Genomic DNA, 20625 nt, shown 5'->3' on the forward strand with positions numbered 1-20625 from the left:
TGGTCAGTCCATCTCAAAAAAAGATATCTTAGAATTGGAAAAGGTACAGAGAAGGGTAACAATAATGAGCAGGGGTTTGAACAGCTTCTATATGAACATGCAACTGTTAATAAGACTTCATTAAATCCAAAATAATTCATGGTTTTTTTTATCTTCGAGTTTATTGGATATCCAAAAACAAACAAACAATTTGGCCAGCATTTTCTCATTTGGCTATTAAGTATCCTTGATGATCCAACTAGTGTGTCTTTTGGAAAAAATATTTAGTACAGCAGGAGATGCAGCAGGACATAAATCATACTTAAAATCCAAAATAGTATAGCATTTTGTCTTTTTCAATCTGCTTTTGATTGGTTTGAAATAGAATATTAATAGTAATTCATGTAAAAAGCTACTTTGAATGCTCTCAACAGTACATTCCAAAGGTTTTCCAATGGATTACTTTATGTAGAGTCCACCATTAATGAAAGGACTGTCTACAAACTGGTAGAGCAAACTACTCTGCTTTGTCTACAAACTGGTAGAGCATCTAAAAGATTCTTAGATCATAATCTGCTGCCGTCTAGGACTAATTTTTGAATCCATAGAATAGTCTGGTCCACTTGCTATTTGATTCTTCTTTTTAGATGCACAGGTATATAAGTGAGGTGCTTAGAATGAAAGTTTACCTATGTTAAACTTTCCAGCACTGCATTCTGCATACATGCACAATGTCGTCTCTTCATTATTTTGTAAATAAATGTCCTGTTCTATTTTATATAGTCTTAATGCTTTGTGTTGTGGAGTAACCCTGTCTGTACCCACAGCTCTGCCAATGTACCTCAACCCTTGCCTGTAACGTTTTCAGTGCAAGTCCTGGATCTCATTGAGCAAAACTGCCACATGTGCTGAATTTTGTATTGGTTTTGTCATATAATTCACTTGGATGAGCTCCTCCCCTTCATATTTTTTTTCCTCTTATCTTTTTTTCACTTGGCCCTGCCTGGCAAAATGTTGGGCTAAACTAAATATTTCCCTGTCCCTACCTGCCCTATAGTGGGTCAGCTGAAAAAATGAAAATGGTTTAAAGAAGTGAAATTCCCAGAGAAAATTCCAGCATAGGAGATGAAAATAAATATTAAAAACATACAAGGCTTGATTTTTCAGGCACTCGTCTCTTGATGTGCAAAAATGCACGCATGTACACATTTGCCACCAGAACTGGCACCAGGCTTTTAATTTTGAAAATAGACATGCATTCTTCTCTGACTGCTGGTCCCTATGTGTATTCCATCTTGTGTACATATGCGCCCAGAGCCAGAAAATATTGAAAGCAGTGTCCATTGGTCTGAACATACACCCTGACTCACCTCATGCCTCCGACCATGGAAATAAAGAGCTGGACAGACCAACCGCCTCTCCAGTTCCTTCTCACCGCTGTATGGTCTGGGTTGGAACCTCAAGTGCCCAAAGCTTCAGCTTTATTCCTTAATGTGATAATATATTTAGATATCTGTAAATAGTTTTTGGAAATTTTGGAGTTTAAAAGTTTTATCTGTTAGTTTTAGAGTTAGCTTCCTCAAGGTGAGGACCCTCCCCCCCCCATACCTCGTTTTGGATACCCATCTATCCCCAGGACTCTGGGCGTCAAAATTTGTGCTTCCTGTCTCCGATCCTTCTTGATCAATGACTAACACCAACATTTCATCGTGCGTGCGTTTTTTTCGCCGCTTTATTTGAGATAGACTTTGGGACGGAGGAGGGAGGCTTGAAATATTTGCAGCTGCTGGAGGAAAAGAAGGGAGTGAAGTATTTTAAAAGGTAAGTTTTTACAGAACAATGGCTATACTCTTTCAAAGTGAGCAAACACTATTCACATTACATAGCACATGTGATTTTGGTACAAGGTCACATTTTGCATCTTATATTGAGTGCCTGCGGCTTTGGTGTTAGAGATCACACATGCAGTGCCGGGCAACCGAATTCGGCTTGCAGGCAGCCATGGTAAGCCATCATCTTTCAGCTTCTGCAGCCTTGATAACAGCAGCGCCCTCCTCTCCCATACTGAGCAAAGCACGTTGAGTTGGCCATTTAGTGCTGCGGTTTTCCTGTTAACGTGCAGCAGCAGAAACCAAACTAACCCCCCCACCCACATCCAATTCTCTGTGATGATTGCTTTACCTCTCCCCCGCACCACGTGACTGGTATCAGGGAAGATCCCTGCTAGCCAAATGCGAACAGCTCAGCGCCAATGCCCCCCCCCACCCCCCCAGTAGGAACGGCCACTTCTGAATGTCCCTTTAATTAAATTCCCCTATTTCAACCAGGTTACCATGAACGATATCACGCTCCTGAGGATAACACAGAGAGATAAAGAATGGATGTTGCTTGAATGCCAGCAAACACCGGGACCATACGCTGCCAGGCTTTGTCATGCAGTGATACCAGATTACTTGCTACTAGCATGGCGTGGTAAAGTGTCCTACCAGGGAGGATGGAATAAGGCTGCTCTCCCCAGAAACCTTCTGCAAAGGCTTTTAGAGTACCTCCAGGAGAGCTTCATGGAGATGTCCCTGGAGGATTTCTGCTCCGTCCCCAGACACGTTAACAGACTTTTCCAGTAGCTGTACTGGCCACAAATGCATCGCAAGTCCTCAGGGCTACTTAATCATTAAAAAAACACTAGCTTTTATAACATGTATTATATTTAAAAAGGTACACTCACCAGAGGTCCCTTCTCTGACGTCGTTGGGTTGGGAGGGTATTTCAGTCAGGGTGATGAAAAGATCCTGGCTGTCGGGAAGAACGGTGTGCTGTGAGCGCTCCTCAAGCTTGTCTTCCTCCTCCTCCTCATCTTCCTCGTCCGCAAAATCCTCAGGCATGGCGGAGAGTACCTCATCATCAGAGTCCATGGACAGGGGTGGCGTAGTGGTGGCGGCCCCCCCTAGAATTGCATGCAGCTCAGCATAGAAGCGGCATGTCCGGGGCTCTGTCCCGGAACGTCCGTTTGATTCTTTGGTTTTCTGGTACGCTTGTCTGAGCGCCTTAAGTTTCACGCGGCACTGTGTTGCGTCCCTGCTATATCCTCTGTCCTTCATGGCCTCGGAGATTTTTTTGAAATGTTTTGGCATTTTGTCTTTTGGAACGTAGTTCTGATAGCATGGATTCCTCTCCCCATACAGCGATCAGATCCAGTACCTCCCGTTCGGTCCATGCTGGAGCTCTTTTTGATTCTGGAACTGCATGGTCACCTGTGCTGATGAGCTCACCTGGCCAAACAAGAAATGAGATTCAAAAGTTCCCGGGGCTTTTCCTGTACACCTGGCCAGTGCATCCAAGTTCAGAGTGCTGTCCAGAGTGGTCACAATGGTGCACTATGGGATAGCTCCCGGAGGCCAGTACCTTTGAATTGCGTCCACACTAACCCTAATTTGAAACGGCAATGTCGATTTCAGCACTAATCCCCTTATTGGAGAGGAGTACAGAAACGGTTTTAAGAGCCCCTTATGTTGAAAAAATGGCTTCATTGTGTGGATGGGTGCAGGGTTAATTAGATTTAACGCTGCTAAGTCTGAAACTAGTAGTGTAGACCAGTCCTAAATAACTGGAGGTTCTTTGAGATATGTGGTCCCTATTTGTATTCCACTATTTGCCCTCTTTCCCCTCTGCTTCGCCTCTTCTTCGATTCACGGTGGAGGTGGAGAAGAAAGCGGAAAGGCGGTTGGTTTGTCCTGCCTTTTATCTCCTCAGCTGGAGGCACAAGGTGAGCCAGGGCACATGTGCGGACCAAGGGACATTGCTTTCAAAATTCTCTGGCTCCAGGAACATGGAGCACATGTATACCCACAATGGAATACAGATAGGGACCATGCATCTCAAAGAACATCCATTTACTACATGGTAAGTAACTTTCTCTTATGGATTCAATCTTCTTGATTTGTAGGCTAGAATGCAAGTTTTTGAGGCGAGTACGCAAGTTTGTGTGCAGATATACGGGGAGATTTTTCAAAGGCACAGGTGCATAACTCCCACTGAAAGCTAATGAGAGTTAGATGCCGAAATCCTACTTTTGTCTTTGAAAATCTCTTCCCCCTCCCCCCATAGTCAACACAGCCAGTAGAATTAAGTAAATGTGGACAAACGTAACAGTATATGCCACTCATCAGCTTCTAATTGTTCCTTCATCTTCGCTTCTGGAGAGCCCTTCTCTAAATCCTGTTTTAAAATATCACCTAAAAAATTCTCATGTCTTATCTATGCCTCTTAATTTCTCTCTCTCTCTGTTGTTCTGCAATCATTCAGCATTACATATAATTTCTTCATAGATCCCTAATTAGATTTAATTAGGTTTTTATTAGTTTCATTAATTATATTATTAATTCTATAAATAATTTTTGTAATGCTTTTGTATGACAAATGTGCTATAAAATAAAGGTTTTATTATTATTTCCTCCTGGAACTATGGGCAAGATGACAAGAGTCTGGAAATTTTGATTCAACATCAGTGATTGGGATCACATATAACCTACATACTTATGGAATGACATGTTTCTATTTAGAAAGCATCTCTCATCTTTGGGAGGTGCTCAAATGGCTATATGTGTGCAGTCAATACCTCACAGGACAAATGGAAAATTAGCTTAGCCATATCATTCATGCATGGTTTTCTAGTAATGCAGTATATTTTTGTGAAAGCTAATCATTTTCTTACGAATAATCACACATTCATCAATATATTGATGGTAATCATAGACTTGTTTATACATGTAGAGCAAAATTTATCCATTGAAGTGCATGGAATGTAACAAGATTAATTTAGTCTATGTTTCTCTTGTTCAGAAAGCTTCTGTAGTTAGGGAAGAAGGGTAGTGGCGATTTTAATCACTTTTTTTAGGGTGAATTTACTATATTAGTAATGGGCAAATCTCTAGAGGTCCAGAAGTTTGGAAGCACCTCAAAGGTTTGGTAATGGTTTTGAACTATTAGAATAAATACCCCCAGTATTTATTCAAAACTATGCAGTGGGGTCCGTATCAGGCTTGATCCAAGCAGGTTTCTCCTTTCAAATTTTGAATCTTAGAACAGCGTATAATTTTAGTGAACAGAGAGACTGCAGATTTGCTGGACCTCATCACTTTATTACAGTACAGAGTCAGTGCTGGGAAAAGAGGGTTAATTTAAGCTAACTTTTACAAAGGTTTGAATTAGAGTTGGGAGCCATTTCTTCTTACTCTGTAAGAACCAGTTAATCCATCCCTATTCTATTCTATTCTAAATCCCCTTTCAGATCATCACTGAGATTGTCAAGTGTTTAAAAGGCCTGTTCCTTTGTTATTATGGATCTAGTGGGGAATGGTTAGGGCCATAAATCCAGTTAAAAGGATAAATGATTAAGCATTCAGATAACTTCTGTAACTTGTAAACAGATGTTTATTTATTATCTTTTTTTTGGTCAGGTCTGCACATTAACAAAAGAAGATAACCGTTCAGTGGGGGTGATACCGAACGATGAACAGCTACATGTGTTGCCCCTTTACAAAATTTCACAGACAGATGAATTTGGCACTGAGGAGGGACTGGAAGCTAAGATAAAAGCAGGAGCAATACAGGTGCTTACTGCTTTTCCCAGAGAAGTACGAATGTTAGCTGAGCCACTTAGAGCTACAAAGAAAAAGAAGCCAGATATAAAGAAGACACAAGTTGAAAAGCAGACATTAGCAGATAAGAAATATTCAACACCAGCAAAGCTGAAAATTGGAGCTCCTGAAAATCTTGGTAAAACTTCACAGTATTTAGGTAAGTGATATTTATACTGTGCTATGTGTCTTATCTAATTTAGAAAACCAATTGCCTCCTCAGCGTTCACTTTTCTAGAAATATTTGCATATTACACCTTCTACAGACTTGTGAAGGAGTCACTATATTCAGATATTTTTGCAGAAGGGAGCAGGTGATCACACAAAAATTTATGTATAGTACTAGATTGTAAAAATTATAGATAATGATATGGTGACAATGGAAAAATTTCAGAGATCGCTTATTCTAATAATGACCATAGGAAGATCTTGAAATGTTACTTCTGGGCGAGTTCTCTAAATGTCATTTATACAAAGAAGTACGAGGACTGTTTCTCCACATGTTGTGTGGCAGCTTGTTTGTGATGTTTTTCTCTTCATAAGGAGCATGAATTGACTATAGTTTTCTTATTTGCATCACTGGTTATATGGATGGTGCAGCAAAGCAAGTGATTTGCAAAAAGACGTCAGTTTTACCAAATTTAAGGTAAAAGTTGTTTTAATATTTCTCATTCTCATTTTTTCCTTTAAATACTGAAAGTAAGACAGGGAGTGGCAGAATCTGATACTGGCTGAATAAAGCACACTTAGATTTTGCTTTGTATTGTAGAGATAAAAATGAGCACATCCCTCTCTTGGGAATCTCTGATCTCACTTTCTGCAGTGTAAATGTGGCATAACTCCACTACACTCTAAGTTACTTTAGATTTACACTTCTGTATCTGAGATCGCAAGTTGATACCGAAACTCCCCAGCCACAAGGATTGAAACCCTTAGGTGGAGGACACTGAGGGAGATCTATTCAGAGAGCTCAATGCACTGCATAAAGCAAGCCACAACAGACAATGCACTGTCCACAACCAGGTGACAATATCTGCAAAGCAGGCCAGAAAGGCTAAAAAACCCAAAAATAGCAAAAAGGAAAATAAAAGGCATAAAAAAAATCAAAGAGGTGTTTACCCTCTGATGAAGGATATGTCTACACTGCAATAAAAACCCATGACACCAAGTCTGAGAGCCTGGGTCAATTGAGTCCTCTCAATTCAGAGTCCTCTCAGGCTGCGGGGGTAAAAATTAAAGTGCAGGCACTCAGACTCAGGCTGGAGCCTGGGCTCTGAGGGTATGGCTACACTGCAGTAAAACAGCCGTGGCTAGCCCATATCAGCCAATTTGGGCTCATGGGGCTATAAAATTGTGATGTAGACTTCTGGACTCGGGTTAGAGACTGGGCCCTGGGACCCTCCCAAGCCCCATGAGCCCAAATCGGCTGACATGGGCTAGTGGTGGGTGTTTCATTGCAGTGTAGATGTACCCTCAGACACCTCCTCCTCGTCCGATAAAGGTAGCTCTCAGATTCAGGTTTTGAGCAGGATACAGAAAAAATGCAACGGGGCGGAGTTGCCCTGAAGTGTTCGAAACCATGTGCAAAAATGTTGCATCCACAATCCAGATCCAACCTGAACAGGTACTTCTGGGCAAACCTAAAAGCAGTCTAAACCTGCCTTCTAAATCTTCACCAGAGTCAGCAATCCCATCAAACATGAATGAGTGTTAAACAAAATCTCGCCTCTCCTGGATACAGGAGAATATATAAAAGGTTCCCTCGGAAGATTCTTACGACAATACTCCATTTTCTTGATTGTCTAGAAGTATACAGGGTGGACGGATGGGGGTGTTGAGCAATCTTGGCTCTCAAGCAGCTCAACAAATGGATGAAGAAAATTAGATTCCAGAAGGAGACCCTAGCTTCAACAGTAGCATCCCTGTCTCAAAGGGGACTTCCTTGCTTTGTGGATTTAACAGCTGTGTCTCTCCACATTCCCATGTTACCATGCCTTCACAGACTGCTGAGATTTGCATATGGCACAGTCCACTACCAAACTCTCTCATTTGGCTTTCATTGGAGCACAGGCTCAGGGTCTTTACAAAGGTGCTCCTGGTAATAATAGCTAGACTCAAGTCTCACAACACTCATCTGTATTCCTTCCTAGAGGACATCAGGATTAGAGCTCCAACCCAACCAGCACCACAGAGTGCCACAATTCCGACACTGGATCTACTTCAAGCACACGGATTTGTGATAAATACCAAGAGCAGTTCCTTGACTCCCTCCACAAAGATAGTTCATTTGGGAGTTGAAATTGACACTTCTGTGCCAACGGTCTGTCCATCACTGGACAGATTCCACAAGATCCAGAACCTGATACCCGTGTTGTTAAAGTGAGCAAGACTGGCCATAGGTCAGTGTCTACAGCTACTGGGCCTCCTGGTTTTGTGGAATCACCCGATGAGCAAGGTCCCATATCAGATGCATGCAGACTTTTCTGCGGAAAGCAGGGAACCACTCACCAGAATGCATGCAGGATTGAGTACTAGTCCCAAACTGAGTACCGGATTCTCTAAGATGGTGGACAGACCCACAGAATATCCATAAGGATTTTCCCACATGCCTTCCAGATTCACAGGTACTCACAACCAATGTCAGCTTGACGGGATAGGGAGTGTATCTCTGGCACAAGACCGTGCAGAATACCTGGAACACCAGAGAAAGGTACCAGAACATGAATCCGTTGGAACTCATAGCTGTCAGTCTAGCCCTATGAAAGTTCCTGAACTGCCTAAAGGGTGAACATGTTCTAGTCAAGTCAGACAACATGACTACTGTAGTTGTATATCAACAATTGCAGGGAAACAAGGAGTGTAACTCTACACACAGAAGCAATGGAGATAATTGAATGTGCAGAGGACTCTCCCTTCCATAAGAGCAGTACACCTAAAAGGAGAGCTGAATCAAAAGGCAGATTGGCTCAACAGATGCACAGCTCAGAATGGTGACTAAATCAGGAAGTCTTCACTTTAATTTTGCAGTTCAGCCTTCTGGCAGTCAATGTATTCACCAATCGCAAGAACAAAGGGCAATGTGACGGGGTTGGGACTCACCTCCGCGACACCTCCTGTTGGTCACTCTGGGAATTAGCTCAGTCCATGTGGCACACTCTCTGCTGGTGATGTCCTGTCCATCTCTCGCCCTCTGTTGGCATCTGGACCCACGTTGCTCCCTTCTCACAGGGTCCTCTTCAGGACACTGCCCTCCGGCAGCACCTCCTAGTCCACACTCACCCCCTTCCGGGGGGGGGGGGGGCATTATCAGCAGTTCTTCTCTTCACCCCAGCCGCAATGGCCAACCACACCCCGAAGTCTAACCCCTTTTGGCAGGGGTCTGGTGCAGTCTGTGATGGACGGTCTTAACAGCCAGGTAAGTGCAAGGGGGAAGTGGGAGACCCCGGCTTGCCCTCTACTCTGGGTCCTGACCCAGGGACCCTTTGGCAGCAGGCTTCCTACCTGCCCTCCTTCTCGCCCCTTCTCCAGCTCTCTCTCCCTGGGCCGTTTCCCCTTTGGCCCCTTTGCACCAGCTAAGCTCTTTTGTCAGGGCCCACAGCTTGGTAGGTACCGGGCAGGAGTTCCCTTCTGCTCCCCCCACCTGCACTGCACTGCACTCCTCACACAGGGGACAGACCTTCACCCTCTGAAGGCCTGGGAGAGACTGCCTGCCTCTTGCCTGGGCAGCCTTTATATAAGGCCTAGCCTGGCCCTGATTGGCTCCCCGCAAGCCCTCTCTGATTGGCTGCCTGTCTGCACAGCCGCTCTGGCCTGCTGTAGCCCAATCTGACCTAGGGGTGGGGCACCTCCCGGGTTTTCCAATAAGACAGGCAGTTGAAGTACTTCACAAGAGAAGCAGATCCCCAATCCCTGGGGATTTATCCTCTTTCCCAGAGATGGCCACAGGGCCTGCTGTACACATTCCCTGCCTTTCCACTTCTAGAAAAGGTGATCCAGAAGATCAGGTGAGAAGGAGCAAAGATGATAGTGCTAGGTCTGCACTGGCAAAGGAGACAAGAGTTCTCCAGTCTGATAAAGCTGAAATTGGAAACACCATTGCAGCTAGAAGTGAGACCAGACATCCTTTAGCAAGGCTCATTCCTCCATCCAGACCCAGACTGTCCACATCTGACAGCCTGGCTATTGAGAGGGAAGTGTTGCTGTGGTATATTGTCCTCCCAAGTGATTGGAACTCTGCACTCCTCAGGCACGCTCAGTTGCACAGTGGGGTAGTGGGCTTTCTGTCCTCCACAGAGGCCTCCTTTGGAAGAAAGGTGCTGCAAATGGTGGTCCAGTAATACCATTGGCATTTTGGCAGTTAACCCAGAGGGGAGGGGGTGTCTTCCCTATCTCATTCTGTTTTTTTTATTCCTCCCTAGTTCTGTTCACTGCTTGATACTTCCCCTACATATCAAATTTGTGGGAGATTCTGGGCTGCAGAATAATAAATTTCTTTACCTGATAATTTCCTTTCTGATAGCAGCATCTCCCACAATTCTACCTTCCCTGGATGGCTTCCTAGTCATGGAACAGTATTTAATTTTGATAGTTATGCTTGTAGGCCGTAGTCTACCGTACAGTTTATTGGTTAGCATTGACGTTATTGTTATTAGTTGTATTTACAAGTTTTTGCATAGCTTTAGAATGAATCATCTGGCAGCTGGCTAGAGAAGGAGTGTGACTAGCACGGGCTGTGCTACAGCTTTGAACAGCCTCTGGAAACTGCAGTGGAGGGGCATAGCTCATATGTAGCGGCATCTTCCACAATTCTGGCAGCAGACAGGAATTTATCAGCTAAGAAATTTACCAATCCCCACCTGAAATATTGTGTTTAGTTTTGATCACACACTTTAAAAAAAGATATAGCAGAAATGGAAGGGGTTCAGAGACAGGGAATTAGAAAATTATTAGAAGCATGGAAAAATTCCCCCATGAGAAGATAGCAAGGATTGCCTCTATAGTTTAGAGAAGTGACTTGACAAGAGCTAGACAAAACTATGAATGTTTCAAAGCAAGCAGCTCAGGCGCTCCTGTTCAATGTTTCTTATAATATAAGACCCCTTATAATATAATATATATATAATATAATATAAGACCTCTTATAATATAAGGGACATTTAATTAAATTGAAAGGTAGCAAGTCCAAAACTAATAAAAGGAAATACTTTTTTACATAAGGTATAGTTAACTTACGGAACTCCTTGCTTCAAGGTATCATTAAGGACAAGATCTTAGCCAATTTAAAAGGATTAAAAATGGATATGGAAAATGAGTCCAGCCATTATTACATTAGATGGGATAAGCATTTTAGCTAAAAGATACAAACTCCCATATTTCAGGACATATGAGGTTGACAACTAACAGAAGATGGTACAAGGGTTAAGAAGAAATCCTCCCTGCCAACAAATTAGAGAATCAGGGAGTAACTTTTTCACCGTAATAACTTTTTCCACCATAAGACAGATGTCAAAAAGTATTTGAGAAAGCAGTTAATATCTGAGGTATAACCTACAGTAAAATATCAGAAACCTGGAAATAAAATAGGGTGCTGGAGAGAGAGGAGCTGTAGTGATTACAAGTGTGGTGGATAACCACGGTCAGTTGGAGGATGCCTTTTGTACATAACCTGTAAATGATTTGGGAGATCATCAAAAACAAGATCTTCAAATTTGTTTAGTTTGACAAAACTAAAACTGGGGACAGAGTTAATAAGGAAAAAGATAACTATGTTCCAAAGGATTTGTATTTCCTAGGCCAGTGGTTCTCAAAACCGGTCCGCCGCTTGTGCGGGGAAAGCCCCTGGCGGGCTGGGCCAGTTTGTTTACCTGCCACCGCAGGTTCGGCCCAATGCGGCTCCCACTGGCCGCGGTTCGCCGCTCCAGGCCAATGGGGGCTGTGGGAAGCGGCGGCCGGTACGTCCCTTGGCCCGCGCCGTTTCCCACAGCCCCCATTGGCCTGGAACCGCGATCGATCCAACCTGTTTATGCGGCAGGTAAACAAACCGGTCCAGCCCGCCAGGGGCTTTCCCTGAATAAGCGGCGGACCGGCTTTGAGAACCACTGTCCTAGGCAACTGGGTCAGCAGATGGCTAATGCAGCTTAAAGTAAGGTAGAAAAATGTAAAATAATTAGTCTAAAACCAAACTACCAACTAACCAATAAATAATTAGTACAGGGTTAATAAATAATCCAATGTACTAATCAGGAAAAATGATCCAGCAGGTATATTAAAATCTCTCTAGGGAAAAAGTGTAATTTTTAGTGCCAAGCTTCAGGGACTCTCCTTAACTTTTTTAGGAACATAGAAATTGCCATATCAGATCAGGGTAGGGATTCATGTAGTCCAATAACCTGTTCCTGACAGTGGCAATTACCTGATAGTGAAAAATATACTCCTGAGAACGTAAATCTATTGCATGTAAACCACTGTTGTAGAGGTATTAATAAGTAAATTAATATTTACTTGTTTATATGGGATTGCCGGTACAAAGGAGTGGCTTTAATGTGAAAACATTTTCCATATAGTGTATCTTTTGCTTGCGTCTTCTCTGTGATCTTGGAAATTGTGTCTTGTATGTGATCTTGTTGATTAAAAGACGTTTTTTTTCTCCAAGTTGAAAAAATGTTTTTTCTCATAAGAAGTTGGTGGTGAGCAAACGAAACCCTTCAAAAACAGAAAGTATAGAAATACACAAAAGTTCTCCCAAACTCGTTTAATTTTTCTTTGTGAGCTTTATCGCAGAAAACCTGAAAACAATGAGAGAGTCCTCGGACCAAAAACTGCCCATCTTCATCACGTTGGTGGCTGAACATTGAGAAGTGATCTAACAGGAGTACCTTGCATTGTTGATAGACTAATGTTCATTAATTTAGCATTTACACCAAAACACACCAATCTTTGCAGCCACAGTTTAAAAACATCTTGAGTTTCACAATTTTCCCTGTTACTGTTTTACATTCAGGGACAGATGCGTGGAGTGAAATATCATCAGTAGGGTCCCACCAAATTCACGGCCATGAAAAAAGCGTCACAGACAGTTAAATCTGGTCTCCCCCGTGAAATCTGGTCTTTATTATACAGATTTCAGTGGAAAGAGGAGCATTTCTCAAATTGGGGGTCCCGACCCAAAAGAGGATTGTGGGGATGGGTTGCAAGGTTATTGTAGTGGGAATGCAGTATTGCCACCCTTACTTCTGCACTGCCTTAAGAGCTGGGAGGCTGGAGAGCGGTGGCTGCTGGCCAAGCGTCCAGCTCTGAAGGCAGCACCCTGCCAGCAGCAGCGCAGAAGTAAGGGTGGCAATACCATGCCATGCCATCCTTGGATGCCATACCATCGCTCACTGCTGCTGGCGCCAGGCTGCCCGCTAATCCCCTAGGCTGCCCTAAAACCCGCATTGCCTTGAAGCGCAGGGCCCCCCAATGCAAGGGGCCTGAGGGAGTTGCCCCAGTCCGTCCTATGGATGGGACGACTGCTGGGCACCACCAAACATACAAATGTGGTGCCCATGCCCTTAACTCCATTTAGCAAAGGCCTTTTTTTTTTGGTTTGGGAATACAATTCTTCAAAGTCTTCAGACTTCTTGGTCTTAGAATACAATACTCTGACTTTATCTTATGCTACTAATAATCAGAGTGCAACTTGATCATATTTATTTCAGTTTTTTTAGTCCTTTACTCCCCTCTTTCTTCATTAAGTAAATCACTGTAAACCTTTTATGGGGAAAATGAATGGTAAATAGTACAGTACTTTCTTCAAGTGTTTATTAAACCATTAAGATCAAAGTTCCCCTTTGAACTTAGCTCTACTTATTTTTTCACTGGAATATTCACAAATAGCTCATAAAACATCTTTTCTTCCTATTATAAAATGTATTCCTGCTACGATCATGACAAATTTTTCAATCAGATAAAATTTGCATTTTTTTTTAATATTGTGGTAGCAGAAGCAGATTGAGTGAACTTTGTTAAGCACATACTTTGCTCAGCTGAGACCCTAAATTATTGTAGTTTGTTGTTATGCTGATGAGGAAGAGTTTTTTTCAACCCTCAGGCCACAGATGGCAGCTTCCAACTTTTCCTGGGAGTGCTCAACCCCCACTCAGCCCCAGACCCTGTCCCCACTCCACCCCTTCCCCCAAATCTTCATCCCACCTGTTCCATCCCCTCCCCTGAGCACACCCCATCCCCACTTCTCCCCCTCCCTCCCAGTGCCTCCTGCATGCTGCAAAATAGCAGATCCGCGGCAGGCGGGAGGCACTGGGAGGAAGGGGGAGGATAGGTGGGGCCACCGGCAAGCTGGAGGCACTGCGGGGGATGAGGCAGGGAGGGGAGCTTGGCTGCAAGTGGGTGCTAACCACCCACTAATTCTTTTCTGTGGGTGCTCCAGCCTTGTAGCACCCATGGAGTTGGCACCTATGCTGCAGGCCATGTTTCAGGTGCTGCTTTGAGCAGGTACAGCATGCATGCAGCATTGATATATAGTGACTGGCTCTGGGCAGTCCTTTATGGATGACTAAGTACTAAATGAGGTTTTCTCCTCTCTAACCCCTGCAAATACCTCACACCTCCTGATCTGAGTACCTCTATACTTTAAGAACTTTTGTGCTTGGGAAAGATGCCCGTTTTGACAGCCCTTGAAATCATATATGCACAGAATAAATACAATAAAGGTAGAGATTCAGCAGACTTCCTCACATAGTCCTGCTAATCTGCCTGTATTCTGTTCTGAATGAATCACTTCTAAAGATGAAAGGATTACTCATAACCATTCAGTCCTTGGACTTTGCTCGCTCCATTTATGTCACCAAACTGCCATCAGATGGTACTGACTTTGTCGTCTCTACTAGGCTGAAGCAGAATTGAACCAGTAATTTAAAGATGAAAAGCTCTATAGCTAAGCTTTTCAGCTGGTTCCTATATGCCAGTAAAAATGGGTCCCAAACTGTGAGACCAAAATAGGGCAATATGCTGGCCAACTCCAGTAGTCCAGTTGGTATTTGGAGAGAGAGGGTCCCTGGAAACAGCAGTGTCCTACATGTACTCTTAATAATTTCTGTGTATCTAATAGTTTTGAATTAACTTTTCAGGCTCCTTTGTAATATTTTTTTTTCCAGTCATAACCATCTCTTGTCTCTTTTGTTTTGGTTTTATTTTCAGAGGAGTTTCTAGCTCCACATATTACAAGATCTACAAAAAATATGTTTTTGTGTTTCTCTGCTTGAATATGGATATTCTCTAGGTGGAAAATATTAACTTCTGCCACTATGTCAAATGTAGTCTCAACATGCACAGTTGCCTTTTCAACTGGAGTTCACTGCCAGGTGATTAAGAATATATACTAGTAACCACCAAGCAATGTCAAATTCTTTCCAGCAACTGGGCATTTAATTGTGATTCTTCTGTCTTTACTAAACTTAAATGTATTTTTGTTTCTCCCTTGATTTTATGGTATGTACCCACCATGTCACTCAGATTTCATTTTAATTACTAGGCTAAACTTACTGTGTTACATTTTTAGGAAGGCGTCTGTATTGTTTTGAAGTAAATGACTAATGTAGTTTTATTTTGTATTTCACTGAGGGGGTCTTTAAAAGAAAAGAACTATAAGATTTTTAATACTCAGAAATGTCAATTTAGATAAGTAACCTCCATAAATTAAATCACCTGTGTATTAATTGGATTATGTGTTCACTGTACCTCAGTTTCCTTTTCTTTCATTTTAGTTAGATATATATGCCTATCTCCAGTACTACTAATATCCAATTAGAAAGGCATCATTTACTAAAGGAAACAGTACTTCTATAGTTAGTATTCATTAGACAGATACTGGAGCATTCCATATATTTATGGAGCACAGAAGAAACTTCTTGAGAACCTGTCTTTATGAAAATGTTCAAGAATTCTCTATGGCATGCCAGTTTGTCAGCAAGGTAGCCATTAAACAATTCCAGGTCCTGATCCAAAGCCCATGGAAGCTAATGGGAGTCTTTCCTATGACTTTAGATCAAACTCTTATTTATTACAAGAACAAGCCAGCTGAGGAGGGCACCGCATGAAAGTGCACAATTTGCAACAGGTCAAGAAAGACTAGCTATGACTAAAGAACAGACAAAAATTGAGCCAAATATGTTTCAGACAAAATTTGGAACCACTCTAATTTGGCAAACAAACAGAAGACAGAGTCAAATCAGTTGTTGCCACTCTGCAAAAATGGATTTACCTGGATCATATCTTCAGATGAATCCACTGAACTGTGTGAATAATAATCCGCTATTTAATTAAGCAGTTATTGTAATAGAGGAACGTTTTTGTGTTGAATTGGAAACAAGCTGAAATAAACGTTTCTTGGATCATAATTTGGGGTAAAACAGTCACTGAATTATGATAGTTCTACATATGGTGCTCATTTGATAAAAGAATATTTCACAGAGGGATGAATAAAATAATTTAGGCAAGAAATATATGCATGTTTTCTGTTTTATACACCAGCATTGATCAGTCTGTAATGAAGTGATTAAGACCCTAATTCAGCAAATACTCATGCATGCTTTTAAGTCGTACAAATAGTCCCAATGACATAAATTTGATCATTTTGAAAAAATGTAGTCACTGTCCATATTTTCCAAATTATTGAACAAGTGGGAAACATCACTATAATAAGCTATATTTTGAATAACTGAACAAGGAAAAGATACTTACATTTTGGTATGCATTTTTTTTTAGGGAACAAAACAGATGCTTTGCAACCTGGAATAAAAATGGAGACTTCAGATCACCTTTATGCCATGAAACATACTTCAAATGCTACTAAAAGTTGCTCTGTATTAAAACAATATACTGCTTCCTCCCCTTTTAAGGTGGATAGTTTACATCCTTATTCGTCATTAACACATAAGCCTAGCATAACAGCAGTGACTGATATTCAACAAGATTTTTCAGTTCCCTACGGGTATTTTGAATGCAGTAGTAAGCAACCTCATGTCACACCTTATATTAAATGTAAGAATTTTGATGTGTCAGTTAAAGATTATACTGGAATTTTGCTGAATGAAAAGAGGAATGGTGTGCCACCAATTCTTCCAGATATTACTGTTTCAGACCACCCAACCCTTAAAGACCCCCTGCATAGTATACTTGAACACCTACCAGATGACAAGCAAAATTGTCAACTGCAATTAGAAAATGCTCCTTCGCAATCGATCAACCCTTGTGATATGTCGGTACCATTAAACTCTCCGACAAAGGATGTAACCAGAAATGAAGCTAACACGTCTCATAAATGTCCAGTGGAAAAAGGTGGCTCCCATCAAGAACAGATTTGTGATTCCAAAGCTAGCGATGAAAAGCAAAGAAATGTGCTGGCAGAACCAATGGATTCTGAAGAAAAAGCTGATGAAATGTGGTCAGACAGTGAGCACAATTTTTTGGATGATGATATTGGTGGTGTTGCTGTGGCACCTTCTCATGGTTCTATCTTAATTGAATGTGCAAGACGTGAACTCCATGCCACAACACCCATTAAGAAACCAAACCGCAGTCATCCCACTCGAATCTCTTTAGTCTTCTACCAACACAAAAATTTAAATGAGCCAAAACATGGATTAGCAATGTGGGAAGCAAAGATGGCTGAGAGAGCAAAAGAGAAGGAAAAAGAAGCAGAAAGATTAGGGACTGAAAATACTGAACTAAAACCTAGCAGCAGGAAAACCAAGCAGAGCAGTGAAACCAGAGAGATTTTCTATGAAGAAAATGAGTTCAACCAAATTCCATCACGCAGAGCGTTAACAGTAACTCAAGATAATGTAATAACAGTGTCTTCTTATGCCCTCACTAGAGTTGCAGGGCCCTATAACCATTGGGCATAGGTTTTAGTAGCAGATGCCTTGCCTTGGTGCAGTGTTATACAGTATTTCTTTAAGGTGCTGTTAAAGAACAGAGTCATGTGTAGTTTACTATTTGTTCATCTCAACCATTTTAAGGCTGAGGTAAAAATGGGGATTTATCTTAAACTGTGACTTTATATTTTAACATTTGGTGGTGCTTGAGCACATTTTAAGCAAAAAAAAAAATTGTATAGTTTTAATATGTTCTAAAAGAAGATTTTGGTTAGGTTATTAACCTTGATTGAATCATTCAGTTTATTACCTTTAGGAAATTATATTTTGGTGCTTTAAATCAAATCTGTTTACTACAGAACAAGTCATTTATAGGGATTTTAACAGATTCACATTTTATGATGTAAAATCAAATTATACAGTGATAGCTCTACACAGTTCTTGGTGCTTGACCACATCAAACAGTAAAAATAAGCTGAATTATTACTTCATGGTGCCATTGCTCTAACAACTTCCAATCATTGCTAAAAAGTCCAAATTACAGATAAATCTTTTAAGAGAACCAATGAAATTTTCTCTCTCTAGAGTTTTCATAATGTATAAAATGAAGTTATCACTAGTGATGGCTGGAAGTTGTTTGTAAGCTGTAAATATATATTTTAAAAGCACTTTCTATTTTTAAAATTAACTTGAACTAGTATAGTATGAGGATCATATTGTCTAAGGTTTGTGCATACTCTACAGAAGAAATCATTTTGTTCTTGCTGTGTAGATTTCCATACTGTTACAATTGCAATATGTATGCTAATGACATATGTGATTGTTTTTAGACTTTCCCTTTTTCCATTGAAGGTTTTTATGTTACATATAAACAGAAGAGTAATAAAATGCAGACACTTTTAATTATTTACAAATATGGAATGAAGAAACATCTTGTTCAATGTGTGTTGCTATTGGGGAATTAAATAATTAATTTTTTAAAGACAGAAATTATGATGATTTATTTGAGCAATAAGCACATTAGTCTGACTCATCTAAAGCATTGCAAGTTATGTGACACAACCAAATGTTCCTAATGCCTCAGGGGTAGGATCGTTTTGGGATTTAAAAAAAAAAAAAAAAGGTACCCCCTAGAGTTGCCTTACTCTGTTCCGAAAAAAAGTTATAAAAGTGACAAACTAAAGTAAGAAATTTTCAATATCTAATGTTTAAAAGCAAGTCTTATTTGATAATTCTCTTCCAGAATGTTCACTAGCTAATAAGAATGCTTTTTCAGTTCAGTGGGTTTTTTTGTTTTTTTTTTTACAAGCATGTTTTGTATCATTTTTAACAATGATTTATTTATACATTTCATATGGGAACAGTTGTTAGTTACAAACATTTGAATTTATGTTCTGCATTTCAGTTGGAAAATTCACACATCACCAAATGATTATGGTTACATTTTGCTAAATGAGGAAAAGTAGACACTCCATTCAGAAATAATGTAGCATCCATCCCGCTCTTCTTTCTCTGATTCTTCTCTCCTCCTCATTTCTGTTTTATTATTTATTTATTGAATCATCTAATCACCAGACAAAAAAGTTGTTTAAGTAAGGACCTTGTCCTGCAAGCCTTACTCACCTTCTCAGTCCAATTAAAGTCAGTGGGACTACCCACATAAGGCCTACTCTTGTGCATAATGGTTGTGGGATAAGATCCTACGGGTCAAGCTCTACCTTAATTTTACCTGTGAATACTCACAGTGTATGTAATCCCATAGATGTAACTGAGGTTAGTATTTTCTATTGAGAACTTATACCAGTAATATACTTGATAATACTATAATCCAGTGGTGCTGTAACAAAAGTAATCTGAAATGTCTAGATCCACTTTATCTAATACCTAGACAAGGTGCTTTTTTCTTTAAAAGTTCTATAATAATTGTGATATTTACAGTTTTGGTACAAAGAATATGTGAATTTTATTTTTTACACACAGTGCTAACTAGAACCCTGATCCTGAAAATACTTACAGGTAGGAGCAGGTCCAATGAATTCAATATTTGCAGGATCAAGGCCTAAAGTTGCAATCACTATGTAATGATATTGGGCTAAACCTAAAATCCTTATGTAGACTGACTATTGAAATTAACAGGAATTTTAATGGATAAGGACAGGAGGATTGGACCCATTCTTTGTATTTTATCTAGCTCAAAGTAAAATTTGTGAAAACCCCATATGCTGCAAATTTTAGTTTAAAGCCTGTTAGTTCAAGTACAGGATATGAAGGGATTATAAATAATAAAAATGTCAATATTATGCCATCATTTTGTACCAGCAGTTTTCTGCTTTTTGAATATGTAAAGTACAGTATACATGTAATCATTATGGTATATTGTGTGCCTTAGATTTCCATTTTAAAACTTGTCTATTTTTTGTGAGGCTAAAAATTACAGCTGTATATACAGTAAGTAGTATTCTAAGTTGCTCCAACAACATATTTGCTATCTGAGTACCCTTGTTTAGCACCAGGGTCAATTATCTACCAGAAGGATTACTTTGCTACTAGTAAGTATCACTGGTAACACTGATAGATTTAGACATATTATAACTTCACAATAATTTCACTATGCCATATGCATGTATAGTGCAGAATGAAGGAATTCTTTATTTCTCAGCAATTCTACTAAATACCATTTTTATTTCAAAATTTAGTAGGAAAAGTTTCAGGGCTGTTATTCTGCTTATAAGAAATTCAAGAAATATTAAAATGGCTGGAATTTCCGTTTGAATCCTTCCAGACCTTTAGGCTTGTGTGTGATTAGGCAGTTCAAGTAATAGAGAAAACACCAGCTTCCTCAAATACCTGAAAAGCAGAATAGGTGCATCTTAAATGGCATCTTTAAGTATGTTTGTCTTTTACAAGGCACTTCTCAGTTGACTATCAGTAGGGACTCAGCAAGTCCAACAGGGAAATCCAGCTCTAATAGATTCGTAATGGCAATGTTAAAAGAGAACAGTATGTCTGAAAAGCAAATATTTTCTAGTAAATATATTGCAGTATGAGAAATACATCTATTTACTGTATTTACAGCTGTGTGCTATTTATTATAACATTTCAGAATATTTATCAGTCTTGTGCACACAGATCAATGT

General features: G+C 40.5%; 1 protein-coding gene across 7 annotated transcripts in view; it reads left to right on the plus strand.

The window, feature by feature from the left end:
- Positions 1-20625, plus strand: part of TET1 (tet methylcytosine dioxygenase 1) — a 132145-nt gene that overhangs the window by 103819 nt on the left and 7701 nt on the right. For 5 of the 7 annotated variants that reach the window (XM_073353481.1, XM_073353482.1, XM_073353487.1 and 2 more), the window contains 2 exons: positions 5436-5775; positions 16377-19261. In XM_073353481.1, coding sequence (XP_073209582.1) covers positions 5436-5775; positions 16377-17518 — 1482 coding nt within the window. In that variant the 3' untranslated portion in view covers positions 17519-19261. Of the gene's footprint in view, positions 1-5435; positions 5776-14810; positions 14903-16376; positions 19262-20625 lie in introns of those variants that run through there. The other 2 variants (XM_073353483.1, XM_073353484.1) reach the window with 2 other exon arrangements.

The sequence above is a fragment of the Lepidochelys kempii genome, chromosome 7 (genome assembly GCF_965140265.1).
Source record: "Lepidochelys kempii isolate rLepKem1 chromosome 7, rLepKem1.hap2, whole genome shotgun sequence".
NCBI classification, from domain to species: Eukaryota; Metazoa; Chordata; order Testudines; family Cheloniidae; genus Lepidochelys; species Lepidochelys kempii.